This window comes from Poeciliopsis prolifica, unplaced genomic scaffold (genome assembly GCF_027474105.1).
Source record: "Poeciliopsis prolifica strain line A6 unplaced genomic scaffold, Auburn_PproV2 SCAFFOLD022, whole genome shotgun sequence".
Classification (NCBI taxonomy): Eukaryota; Metazoa; Chordata; class Actinopteri; order Cyprinodontiformes; family Poeciliidae; genus Poeciliopsis; species Poeciliopsis prolifica.
Genome location: NW_026562397.1, coordinates 5,640,664 through 5,654,691, shown reverse-complemented (window position 1 = coordinate 5,654,691; position 14,028 = coordinate 5,640,664). Strand labels below are relative to the sequence as shown.

At 42.2% G+C, this 14,028-nt stretch overlaps 1 protein-coding gene across 1 annotated transcript in view; it reads right to left on the bottom strand.

The window, feature by feature from the left end:
- zgc:77784 (uncharacterized protein LOC402947 homolog) overlaps window positions 1-13,545 on the bottom strand; it is an 85,040-nt gene extending 71,495 nt beyond the window's left edge. Inside the window, exon 1 of the mRNA XM_055045529.1 lies at window positions 13,390-13,545. Within this exon, the coding sequence (XP_054901504.1) occupies window positions 13,390-13,444 (55 nt within the window). The 5' untranslated portion in view covers window positions 13,445-13,545. The remainder of the gene's footprint in view (window positions 1-13,389) is intronic.
- Between the last annotated feature and the right edge of the window lie 483 nt (window positions 13,546-14,028).

The following is a 14,028-nucleotide window of genomic DNA, read 5'->3' as shown; positions in this document are numbered from 1 at the left end:
TCAGCAACTCAAGCAATCTCCTCCTCTATTTAAACTATAAGTAGAGTAGCTCTACATTGTGCATTCTGTTTGGTTCTCTCCGTGCTGAATGTATTGTTGGCTTACTAAGCACAACCCGTCCATCAATACTTTTGGTCCGACCCGTTCAGGTCAGGATTCAGGCTTGGGGCATAAATCTAAACTCAAGTGTGAACACGTTTTCAAGGCACTGTACATTCAACTTCTACTTCCTCCTCCAATGTTTGCTCACAGAAAGGCCCATTATGCAAAATAAGTATCGCTGTCCAGAATGTTAAAGACAACCTGAGAATACAAATCGCACATCCAGTGTGATTTGGTACTGGCCAAACTTTGTGTGTGTGGATTCCTGCAGATATGAAGGCAATAGCTGGAAATTCTTAGCATTTACTCGGAGCTGGAAAGAAGCAAAAGAGGCAGAGGGAAATAGATAAGTCCTGCATCCAACTCCCCGGAGATCCATTACTATTTTTGCTTGGCTCTCGGCGAAAGGCGCTCCGCTATGAGACCTGAGGTAAGCTCTTAGAGCACGACCAAATGTCTCCAACATTGTGTTACAGTCAGAAAAAAATGAATAATTCAAAACGGCGCTGCTTTTAGGTCGCTTCTGAGGAGCAGATGGCCTCTCTTTCTCTCTCTCTCTGTCACTTTTTTCCAAGGGAAAAAAAAAGTGAAACAAAATGGTCACTGTACCAGTGATTTATTAAGCTGCTCTGTCTGTGGCATTAAAGTCGGCGCATCAGCCAGACTGCATGAAAATCCCCCCCATTATCATCGCAGAGGAGCAGAGGAAAGCAACCTAATGACACACATGCTGCCATTAAATTAGACTTACGCCGGAGGCATCGGGAGAAATGTGCACTTTTGCTTAAAGCAGATTTGAGCCTTTTTTTAAAAAAAAAAAAAAGATAAATGAATTGAGCGATTTGATCCAGGCAGACCGGCAGTCACCACCGAGGCAGAAACGCGAGGTAAACATCCAAAGAGCGATCTAAGTGCTCGCAGCTGACACTCTTGGGTCACAAAGCAGGACAGCTTGAAACAGCAGCGCGGGCCGCGGATGAATACTAATCGAGCCATTAAAATGTTCTATAGCACCTTCAGGGCATCCTGGTGTAAAAACACACCGTGTTTAACAGGAGCGGGCGAGTCTAAATCAGCAGCCTGAGAGATTATCTTCAGAGATATCATTATAGGATTTCAGCATGCATGGATGTGACGCCGCTGTACTTGGCACATCTGAATATATGCACATGTGGATTTGATTTATTTATTAGAGTGTCGTGCAGGATGGAGCCCCGCTGACATCGACTGACAGGAGATCAAATGTAGCTAAAAGGACGTCAAGACGGCCATCAAACAAGCCTCTAGCATTATGAAACATTAACAGGAATTAAATTGCACAGCAAGAAAATGTACTACAGAGGACTTTTTACACAACCCCCATTCCATAAATGTCGCTAAAATAGACAAATGTCTTTTGATTAAATAGCTAATTTAACACACGCGCTTCAAAAAGACAAAAACAGAAAAATCATGTTTTTTCTGTTCCATCTTCATAAACAGAAAAACAAAATATATCAGACAGATATTGCAAGAAGTCTCACAGTTCAACTCAGTTTTGTCTCTTTGGTTCAAAATGGGTTTAAAAAAAATAATTCATTAGAGTGCCTATTAATAATTTGATGTATTGCTTATTTTTAAAAATGTGCTGCCCATAGAAACAACAATGAGCGTATGCATTACATTAACAGAGAAGACTCACAATTTTAAGCAGTAAGATGTCTCAAAGTAAAACAGCAGTGCACCAACACTTGTACTCAACATGAAGCACTCCAATGAAATTGAAGCAAAGTGTATGTAAACGTCAGTAGTTATGGATTTTCTTGTGAAAGCTGAGGCAATTCACATCATTCTTAAGCATATTTGAGCAATAATGCAGTTTTGATGACTCTCCCCACCAGTAGGTGGTGATAATGCACACCAAATAGCTGTCTGCCAACTGACTATAAACTTAAGAAGAAGAACACAACAACGACTTCCAATGGAAATGAGGATACAAACGATTTTCAAAATCGATGTTGCAATGCACTGATGAATCGATATTCTTACTCACCTCTAGTTCTCAGTAAAGGAAAAACCAATCGAAGCGTTACACCACACATCTCTGATGATAAAAATACAGCAGATGCAGCAAAACGCTTAATACATTCAGCAGGAACAACAAACCAAAACAATGAAAGACGTCGCGAGGCAATCAGGGAATTGTTATTAACAAGTTCTTATCTAAGCTGCATCTTCCCTTCAACACGTTCACATCCTCCAACGTACTAAATGCAACGTCAGCCAACCTGTACGCAGCCAGCAGGTTCACTTCTGCAAGCACTTTTGATTACATGAAGTGAGTGCTGGAACGCAGCAGAGCACAGGTTAATGAAATATTAATCCTGGCTGTCTAAACCTTCCACCCAGGAACTTTTTGGGTTGTGTTTTTTTGTTGTCGTTTTTTCTCAAATGGGTTGTCAGTTTTTGAAAAGTTACCTCAGTTGTTTCGAAAAGGTACGAAGCAAGAGTGTGCAGACACACACAAACTTTCTCCTCCATGCGGCACATGAATGTCACTCCAATTTTTGTAATGTTGACTCAATGGAGCCTGTGTGCTCGACTGCAGCCGACAGAGCACACTGGAACAGGACAGGATGAAATATTCATACCGCTTTTCTAGACCTTCCCAATGCAACTGGAGCAAATGGGTCACTTTCAGCCAATACAAGGCGTCATTTCACAGCCATTGTGACACTCGGAAGAATGTACTTCCTGCACATTTAGGGGAGCGTGGAAGGAGGGGGGAAAAAATGTATTTTGGGTCACTATGAATCATGAGGCGAACACAGTTTGGCTGCCATGTCGGAGTCAATGACAGCACAGCTCAGGGAGGCTCCCGAGGGCTCGGTTTTAAATTTTAGATCTTTATGCCAAGTCCGAGAGGTCGTTTTCTCCCACCGACATTCTCCAAAGTCATGCAGTGCTTTCTGTGCTGCAGCTCTTTCCCAACTCACTGCGACTGGAAATATCCGTCGTGACAAAACGTGGCACATCTCTCACAGTGAAACGAGCGAAACGTTCCGGTTCCTCGCTGCGTTCGTCTCCTGGGGGAGGTGTTCTAGATCAGCAAACATTTTAATGACACAGTTGCCCGGCATTTATGCACAGTGGTTAACACTATTACTCTAAGAACAGAGGCAGTTTGTGAGCAAGAACACAGAGTGACCCTGACTTCAGACGCGATCCTAAAAAATAAACGTAATCGTTTAGACAATGAGATGTTGGTGGGAGGTTTTTAAAAATCATTTCCAATTTTCATGTGCAAAGGCTCACAAAGAGTTTTATTTTCAACAATGTTTACCAAAGGAGTGTTTTTCCCCTTGTACCTTTCACAGTGAAATAGAAGGTGTCTGCTCAAAAGAACAAATGGTGTTTAATGAGGCTAAAGAAACAATAGTTATTAAATTATGTTATGTTAAACTTTCTCTAAGTTTTGGCCACACAGACATAGAAGGAATCACATTAAAAAACTCATAGAGTTGAAAGATTAACAATGGATGTAAACAGAGGAAACATTGGAAAATTTCTTTAACTCTTCAAGAAAACTGTTTTCCATTGAAACGTCATGAGCAGAAAAAAAAGACGCAGCTTCACTGAATGCGGTAGCTACTGATATATCTCTAGAAATCCAAGGGTGCATTCACACCAGCCTTGTTTAGTCCACTTTAGTCAAACTCTAGTCCGTTTTTCTAGACAGTCGGATTTGTTCGGGGAGGTGGGAATGCGCAATCCAATTCTGGTCCGCCTCAAAACCGAGGGCTCAGTTCGATTTCAGTGAACTCTGGCACACTTCGAATGCAAATGTGGATGAAAGTGGACCGACTGCTCCAAAAGCAAGAAACGAACAATCACGAAGGGCATTCTGGGTAAATGCAACCAAAACAAATGCAAGATAAGACTATAACGCTGCCAAAGTCAAAAGAGGAATCCTACAGCAGCTAACATCTGATGCCACTCCGTTTTTGTTTAGCATTTGTCTCCTATAGAGATTTTGAGTGTAGTTTCCCTCAGTAGTTTTTTATTTTGCTGTAGCGCCACCACAAGTGAGGGAGGGAACCGTTTTTTTTTTTACTGGGTTTGTGTGAAAACAAACCACAGTCACACAGTCTACCGCACTATCAGGCGTGAAAACACCCTTGGATAAAGCTACATGCATTTCATACAGAGCAAAACCAGAGTACAGCAGAAGCTGCCCTGTCCGTATTAACTCTGCAGGACGTTCAGCAGAACTCCAGTTGGACAAACTTAAAATCAAACACTTCCTGAAGAGCTGACTCTTTGCACGACTACAATCAGAGGGATCCCTGAACCGAGATCTATCATGTAATGAATGAGACCTGACTAAATAATTGTGGAGTCTTTCCTGAATGTTTCACTGTTAGACTGTGCTGTTATATTTGTTGTAGTCATATAGATCAACTTAAATTACACACTGGGTTTTAGTAGTTTCTGATCTTTTTCCTGCCAAAGTAAAATGGTTTGCACACGTGAGATCGACCCGTCTTCTACCAACGCCGACTCTGCAGAAAGGAGTTGAATTTATATGATTTTTTTATTTTTTATTTTACCTAAAGCTGCTGTGGCCGAAGCTTCGTTCTGCTGCGATATTCAACGTGTGGACAAACACTGAGTGGTCTTCGTTGATTTCAGTCAGCTTGAATAGCACATATATTGCCATGTGCATATATTTATTGTTTCTGCTTCAATTTTCTGATGAGCTGAAGGAGACTATAAGCATCCCGTGGAAAAAAAGAAATCAAAAGCCACTTTAAACGGCTGTGAAAATGCAAAAGCAGTCTAATGTATGAGAGAAAACTTTTTTTTCTTACTCTGTAATCATGAATGAGTCAATTGGCATTTACTACAAATACAGCGCTCGTTACTATAGACGCAACGGGGTGCATTGTAAAGAGAGAAGAAGAAAAAAAAACCGAATTGCAAACAGCTTCAAGCTGGCCAAAAGTGACAATCAACAACCTGCTCCCTGCGAAATGTGTGCAATCAGAGAGCAGTCCACGCCACTTTGCGCTGGGCAGAAAAACATTTTCTTTGTGAGAGGGAATATTTTCACAGTAATATTCGGTTCATGACAGGATGATTGTGGTGCTGCACTTGAAAGAACCTTTCAGCTAAAAAAGAAACTCCGTCAACCCTGCAAGTGTCACGGCGGCGATGGAGATCTCCGTGAAGGTGTGCGTTTAGTCGGATCATGAACACGGCCCATTAGAGCCCGCGTCGAGCCTCCTCGGAGATATCCGAGGGCAAATGGGAATTTGGAGTTTGACTTTGTTTTGTCTGGAGGGGGGGAAGGGGAATGAAAAATTTAATATGTGCATTCTGCTGTGAAATGATTTTTTTTTAAGTTTACAAGGGATGAACAGGGAGGGAAGGACATTGATGGAATACGACTCTTAAAGTGCCATATAAAGGGCATACATTATCAATTTTACTACTTTTTCAATTGCCGTCAGGCTTTCTTGCTTTCTGTTCTCATATTTACTTGCATGAATAGAGGCGATAAACACGCCGACATGTGGGAGGGAAAATATGTGAGCAGAAGGCAGCGAGAGTTTGGAGAAACAACCAACAACGCACCGTCCACCCAAAACAACGCAGCGACTACAAAGTCTGCGGCTTGAATTTGAGTTCATTAGATGTACTTTGACTTAGGAAGTCAGGAGCAGAAATGCTTTCAGAGATTAATAGTTTTGAGTCCTGACAAATGCATGAGTGTCGTTCCACTGGTTGTGCAAGCCTCACATTTCTCCACATAATCAGCCTGTTTTGCTCATGTTGGAGAACATTGTCTTTGACTCAAACTCTGTGAGACTGATCAGTTCCCAATTTTTTTATTTTTGTGTTTTAAGATTATGCTCGGAGTTCTGGACAAAAAGTTGTATTTCACATCCGTCAAAACAAAAAAAGAATTTAGTGTTTTGGTTCTTCTGGCTATGTCTAAGGCGCTTTCGGACAATATTCTAGCAGCTTGCCAAGCGCCTTTTAGGGGGGTTTGGTTTCTGTCTGGCCACTCTAACATAAAAACTTTTATAACCTTCTGCATGGTTCTGCTATCTTCACATGGGAACACTGGAGCTTTGGGCACCTCTCTGACTAAGATCCTTCATCCCTAAAAACTCAGTTTGGTTGATTAGCCAAGTCTGTTTATTTAAATGAAGGGGTGTGAATACCTTTGATCGTAACTTCCTCTATGTTTTTAAGTGGAACATCACTTTAAAGGCTTTTCTATTGTCAAAGTATATTTTAAAGCTTCTTATCTGCTTCGAAGAACAATAAACAAACCAACTAACATTTATTTCTGTTCAATTTTTTAAACATTTTTTAGCTTTATGGCTCTAAGGTATGATTTAGAACGTTTTCTCCTGAATTTCAAAGAATTCTGCATAAGAGAGACCATTTTAACTAAACTGGGAGCTTCGCCGTTAAAAGACATCCATTAAACCGTGGCCTTGCATTAAACTCTCAAGTACAGAAGTCCTTGTTAAGCTCCGGCAGACAAAAGACAGTTCATTCCTGCGTCGCTCTGTCAGTGAGGACGAGTCCATGAAGAGCTTTTACGCAGGAAGACGTCCAGGAGCAAAACAGAGTCGTGATGAGCCGTAAGAGTGAATGGCAGCAAACCCTGAGCTGCCAAAAAAACCAAAAGAGTTTGATGAATGAGAACGTGCCGCACTCTCACGGCCATCTGGAGAGAAAACCAACATGTTGGAGTGGAAAATGCTTCTAAAGTACAAATACACTGAGCTCTACAGTCATCTACTTTCCAAAGAGAAACAAAAAAAAAAAAAACACTGACTTAATTTTCTTTTGTGCGCTTCTAAATAATATTAAAACACCAGCTACCAATATTCATTCTCAAATATTTGGCACATTGTGTAGTTTTCTTCCCGTTCATTTAAGGCGACTGTTCAAGAACTCGGAGAGTCTTGCAACGACAAAGCAAAAGCAAATTAAAATGATTTAACAGCAAATGATTGGAAAGTCAAAATACGTTGTTAAACAACCAGCGAACTGAAACTTGCTACAACAGAAGCTAGAAAACCGCCATGCGTTTTATGCTATGTATGTTTTGCTATGCACCCCGAAACAAGGTAAAATTAAATCCCCAAAATTTCCACAATCTGTGAAATAAAATCACAGGATATTGATACACTATGGGGTCGTGGACTTTGATCAGAGATTTCCTTCTCTTACGAAATAGAGGAGTATCAATGGGTGACTCTGCAGTGTCTGTATTGTACGGCGCAGCCGGTTGGTCTGAGGTACAGCATGTAATCACGGTGTCATTCTCTAGACTTCTTTCCTCTTTTGATCCATTTGAAAGTCCATTTTCTTTCAAACATAAAAGGCCTTACACGCCTCAAGATGTCACCTACGCAAGAGTACGTGACATGAATCAAAGTAACGGCCTGCACCAGCCAATCAGCGGATGAGAAAAGTGTGTTGTTCAGCTAGATTTTAAAACAAACAACTTTTCATTCTCACGTTCTGAAAGTTTGGTACGTTGTAAATGCGCAACTGAACATTTCTGTGGATCAGAGGAGCAAAAGCTCTAGTCCACCTAAAAAAACATTTATCTTCATCTGGTTCAAGTGAACCAAACGCTGAAAGTGGACGACACAGCAGAACGTTGCGGATGCATCAAATCAAAGAAGCATGCAAGAGACGCATGGTCACACATGGGGAGGCAGGACGAGGTAGAAGCTCTGACAGAAACATGGTCAGACGAAACTTCAAAAAGAGTTTTGCACAAAGGTGAAAAGTACCTGACAATTTATGAAAAGACAAGATAATTTGTAGTCTGAGAAACTAAATGGACAAGTTTACTTGTTATGAAGAACTAGAGGCCATTCTTCAACACCACCTTCGCCAAGGAGAAGAATACGTGATTTAAAAGGTCTGGTTAGTTTGACAAGCTGTATTGTGACAGCAAATTTGAACAGGTGAAACGTCAATCAAACTGACTCCCCAATCGTGATGATTCTACCAGGCAGATATGAAAACGACAGAAGATTTCTTCAGGGAAGAAGCTGCAAACACTGGATGGGATCTGATGTCCCCAACATTGGGTCCAGCCTAGAACATGTCATTTGACTGAACTAAGTTTAAATTTTTATTTTATTTTTCCAGTCAAAGCTTGAGCGATGTATTTTATTCACAGATAACTTTATGAAAAATTGTCTTGAAATAATATTCATCGGAAAAATAGACAGGAACTCTGACGGCAGAGGCAGGTGTTGATGTTCCAGTGGTGGGAAGGAGAAATAAGCAAATAAAAACCTCCGCATTGAACAATTTACATCTTTTACCCTCTTACCCATCAAAACCTGCCTCTTGAATTACCTGTCGTGAACCGACAGGTAATTCAAGTTACCTCTTTCCTGTTTACCTGTTTTCAGTTACCTGTTTTTTTCAAGCTCCAAATTATCTCTGTCTTCTCCTGTTTGCTTAAAGTGATAATTTCTGCACACTTAAAAAGGCTTCAGGTGTCAACATATACCGCGGTCTTCAAAGGTTTCATCATATCGTTCCTTTGTGTTTTGTTGATAGAAGTGTCCCTGTAACCTATTGTTTTCTCTGGTTGTTTGCAAGGTACAGCAGCATTCCCTCCCCCACCTGTTGCTTTGCACTCTGTAACAGCTAGCCAAAGCAAGGCCGCGACACCTTATCCTTTTTAAGCAGTCGTATGAATAGGCCTACTGTAATACAATGGTACGTTTACTAAAGCGTACCATTCTCATGCCAAAAGATGTGCTTGCCTAGTTTTGCAGGCTCTTCCTTCCTCTTTCAAATTGTGTTGGAAGAATCTACAGCTAAAGTATTTATAGCTAACTTTGAGCTCATTAAGTCCGTTGTGATGATTAAATGCTCAGACAGTAATAACTGAATCTCATCTGTAAGAATTCCCGTATTTATTCAGGGGGAAGAAGAAATAAGAATTTCGGGGGGAAAGTGACATCTCAGCTGAATAAAAGCCCATTAGCGTCTCCGCTACACACTGATAGACAAGTTATCGCATTGGTCCTAATTGCAAAACTCTGACACACGCCCACATGTTTGCTCTTCGTGTCAGCCTCATTGAACACTCAGCATAAGTAGGCTAAGAGCTACGAGGGAGATCCAGATCACGTCTTCCACACCCGTTTTGACTCAGGCCATTCTCCGGCTCCGAGCTGAGGCGTTACGTAACGAGGGGCAGGAGCAAGGGATTGTGGGAGCGTTTCATTAGTCAGTATTTACAAAATATTAATTCCCGTCTCCTCCCTGGAGGGTCGGAGCGCACTCCGTCACGCTAATGCGTGAAAACATGAGAGCCGCGAGAAAAGAGAGAGGTTTTTGTTGTTGTTGTTTTGTTTCAGATCTCTTTGCCTTTCAGCGATTGCCAGGATCAGGGTGAGCCAGAAACAAGAACGGAGACCCGTCTGAGCTCAGCTTCTTATCTGAGAGGGGGAAAAAAAACCCAAAACCCCCAACAACTTAGAGAAAGCTCAAAGTCCAACTTTACACGCAAGTGAAACAAGGAGCAGAAGGCTGGCAGCGCGCCTGTGGGGATGGTGGCTGTCTGCTGAGATTTCTCCGCGTCGTTTTCAATTTCAGCTCATTTACATATTTGAAAAGGCCAAAAAAAAAAAAAAAACATTCAAAGACTTCTCGTGACATTGCCAAGTAATCTCTGCGGGGAAGGGAGGGAAAGTGGCATTAATTTGAAGCAGCCAACTTCCCTTTTTAAAAGGGGGGAGAAAGCTAAGTTTGACTCATTCTGGCATCAGCCCCCAGTCACTTAAACGTCGCCGTCCTCCTTTTCTATCATCTCATCTTCTAAATGAAATCATCGGCCCAGTGTACCAGAAAGTGGGGGGTTGCATACAGGCAACGTGACTCAACGATGAGGCATGTTGGACGACTAAGCAGAACTGTCGGAGGTAGTTTTTCAAAAAGCGGCGCTGCGTGTTTAGCAAGTGACCACCAGCTTCGATTACAGTTCCCCACCCACCGGATCTGAATGCAGCTCGAGCGAAATCACACTTCAATTAGAATCAAACGAAATTTGGTACTCGTGTGGGAAAAATAGCTGAGCTGCCGTGTTGATTCTCACCCAATAGACGCTTGTTGATTTCCCCACAATCACAAAGCGTTTTTTTTATTTTTTTTGAAACTGCTTGGGGTGCAACGTCCAGAGACCCGTGCAGAGCAGGTTGATTGGCAGATCGCCAACATAAACAAAGTCCCGTCTTGTTAATATCTGCCACTGTCTCCTCTGCTTCCCAACAGAGGCCTGGGAGTCGGTGCGAATCCTCTCTGTTCAAGTGCTCCGTGCAAATTGCACACATTACGGACGGGAACGAGCGCAGCAGCAGAGGTGATTGCCACTCCAGATTAATGGATGTAGGCAGAAGGCAAAGGGTGTTAAAAGTGGCTTTAATGTTAGAGGAGATAAAGCAGGTTTAACCCTGAGAGTGATGGACAACAGCAATGCACCTCTGAACCTGCTCGGCTGGTGGAGGATTACCGGCCACTTTATTGTTATCAGCTACACCGATGCTAGAACCACATTAATCTTTCATGATGTAGATTTGACAATGTCTAGGTTTTAGCTGGAGAAAAAAAAAATTAAAACTCCACGTTTGGGCCATGACAGCATCCCACTGTGGGATTTTGAGACAATTCGAGCTTTACAACATTATCCTGTTGAAGGTAGGCAATGGAAGATGGTGGTCTGTCACCATAAAGTAGGGCGGGGTGATGGCTCGACTTTATCCATTAATCGAATCTTCTTGTTGTTTTTTAAATCTGGATTTTTATTTTTTTATTTTTTTTCCCCCACCAGTGCACTCCTTGGGTTTCCAGAGTGACAGTAACCCACCCAACGTCTATCATCCTGTGTTTTACAACTTGTATTTATTTTGACTTTGGATTGAGGTCGACTCACAGGAGAAAAGCCGGGGATTTTTTAACAAATGTTTTGGCATTTGAATTTTTTTAGGGGAAAAAACACAAAGAAAAATGAATTGGAAATAGGATTTGGAATAGAAAAATCAGATTTTATTTTTAAGCTCTACCATGCACATGGAGATGGGCAAGCAACTGTGACCACCATGTTGCTCGCCATGTTGTGATTTCAGGGATGATATTCTGCATAACCTGGTTATGCAGAATATCATAACCAGCAGTGGCCCTCCTATCTATCTTCTCATTTCATCCTGCTTGTTCTTTTTCTTCCACACATCAGATTAATAGTGCTGTTTAGTTAGCTGGGCTATCTGCTCTGGTAGAGTCTGCTTTCAGCTGCTTCAGAAACAGTGTGACCCAACAGGAGTAATGGGGTGACATTCCTTCAGTCCATTAGTTTCACAGTTGCCTTAGATATATTTAAATGGCTGAATACTAATTCTAAATTGGTAGCTTTTTCAAAAGCATGAACAAGCCTGTGAATATCCTATATGACATAGATGCCGGTGGTGTAAAGAAACTTTCACTTTAGTAAACAGGGAAAAATGTGGATGATGACTAAACGGATAACTGCAGTGTTTGATCACCAACCAGAGCGGGTCGTGTACCACAACTAAAAACACCTGCGTTATATATTAGTTGCACCCTGAACAAGTTTTCTATTGCTGCTTAGCATGTATAATCAGCATGTATAGTTGCTTATTTTAACTGATTCTTATAGATTTTGTCCGATCTTCTCCTTAATTGGGCTGCATTATGTATTTTCCAGCCGCATGTCAATTTAAAGCACAATCAAGTTGCCTTCAGTTGCTATGAAAGCACAATATGTATCAAACCTGACTTTAAAAAAATTGATTTTGCGGTTTATCGTCTTGAAATTGAGCTCTGTCTCTTTAAGAAGCTCCTGTTCTTTCCCACACTCTGTCTTCCCTTCCTTTCCGATATCCTGTTTACAACAACGTTCTTCTGAAGGTTTGAATGAGAAGCAGTTTGTATGCGAAGCTCAACAGTTTCACCATGCTAACTGCTGCCGCTAGTCTGAAGGAACCGAACGGGGAAGTTGCACGGGGGAGAGGCGCTCTGTGAGACTGTATGAAAATAGGTTTTACCCCTCCGAATGGTTGCCGTAGGAGATTCAAGGATTTTCTCAAATTTGTATGACAGAATCAAAGCACTGATAAGGAAATAACATTGTAACATGTCATAAAGCTCATAAAATCCACTTATTGCAAATATGACAAGCTCGTGTAAGTGGGTTAATTAGTCAATTGCTGCTTAACTGGGGTTCTTTTTTTAAGCAAAGCCTTCTTTCTGCCAGCTGCCCAGCAGTGTGCAGCAGCATGCTGTGAAGTGGCAGGACTCCATTGAAAACGCTGATCTCTAGCACATTCTCCGGCATTTCTACAAAACGGCTTAAAAACGTAGGAACGCTCTGACTGGGAATTTTGAGCAAACCAACTAATCCAGCTAAAGTGGTTTAAATACATTTTTCAATTGAAACCAAAAGACAGTATTGTGCATAATTTGAGAAAACACACACACACACACACACACACACACACACACACACACACACACACACACACACACACACACACACACACACACACACAACTGCAATCTTTTGGAATGTTTTTTTTCCATTTTGCATTTGGATTAAGGCTTAGATTTTAAAGCTCTTATTAAAGCAATGGTTAAAATGATTAATCTCCTAGTGGAGGGCAACCAAAAATGAGCATTTAAATGCATTTTAATAGTCCATTTCCATACACCATCAACAGGGCGGGGGAGAATTTCTTTCTTTCTTTTTTTTTTTTTTTTTTTTGGTCAGTGCCACAGACAATTTACCCACATCTGACGGGGCAGATGTGGCTAAACTGTTTCACTTTTCTTTCTCCTCCTGCAACTGCGCCGTTCAAAGTGTTCGTTTGCTCGGCGTTCGCCCGCCGCATTTCTGCATGACGCAAAATGAATTCATGTGTGACATTTTCTCTTTTTCTGATCCGCGTGAGGAGGGGAGGATGAGCTCGGCTCCCCCAGCTGGCAGGGGGGAGAGAGAGAGAGAGAAAGAGAGAGCGCGTTGTAAAAACGCTGCTAAACACAACATTTACATCCATCTGGAGAGACAGAAAACACGATCAGACATGTCACCCAGCCTGTACTATGAGGCGCGTCACGCCATATGGGCTGTGACTGTGCCTGTGTGTGTGTGTGTGTGTGGGGGGGGGGGGGGGGGGGGGGGGGGGTGTGAGGGAGGGAGAGGAAGAAAATAGAGTGTTTTCTACATAAAATATTTACCTGAAGTGATGGTGACGATTGAAATAATCACAAGCAGGAAATGTTCAAAGTTCATCTCCACGCTCTTCTGGATCCAGATCCCTGGGAATCTCCAGTCATTGAAGTGACGAGAAGGTTTTAATGAAAAAAGAAACAATTTAAAGAAAAGGGGGGGGGGGAAGGAGGGGACAAATCTGCAGACAGAGACTCGGCTGGAATATCTCAAGCGAGTAAAAGAAAAAAAAACTAAAACAAAAACTAAACAAAAAAACGGAAAAAAAAAACTTTGATGTCACTCACAGCAACCTAAGTCAGCGGCAGCAGAGGCAACGTCGCCCCAGAGGAGCAACCTAATAACTAATCTCAGCAGCATCACTTCTCCGCTCCCGCGTGGCCACACAAGCACCGACTTTCTCGTAAAGGATGCTCCTCCTCCTCCTCCGCTTCCGAGAGCCAAAATAACATTGAGACTAATCTCCGATAGTGGTCCGGTTGTAGGAGAGGAGACAGGACCTCCTCCTCTTACTCCTCCTCCGCCGAGCCCCCCGCTCTTTATGCGCTCCGCTCCGGCCAGCTGCGGGTTGAGCCAACACGCTCCGAGGGGAGCAGCGCACTCCCAGCTATCCGCAACAAATCCTCTCCGACCTGCAGGACCGAGCG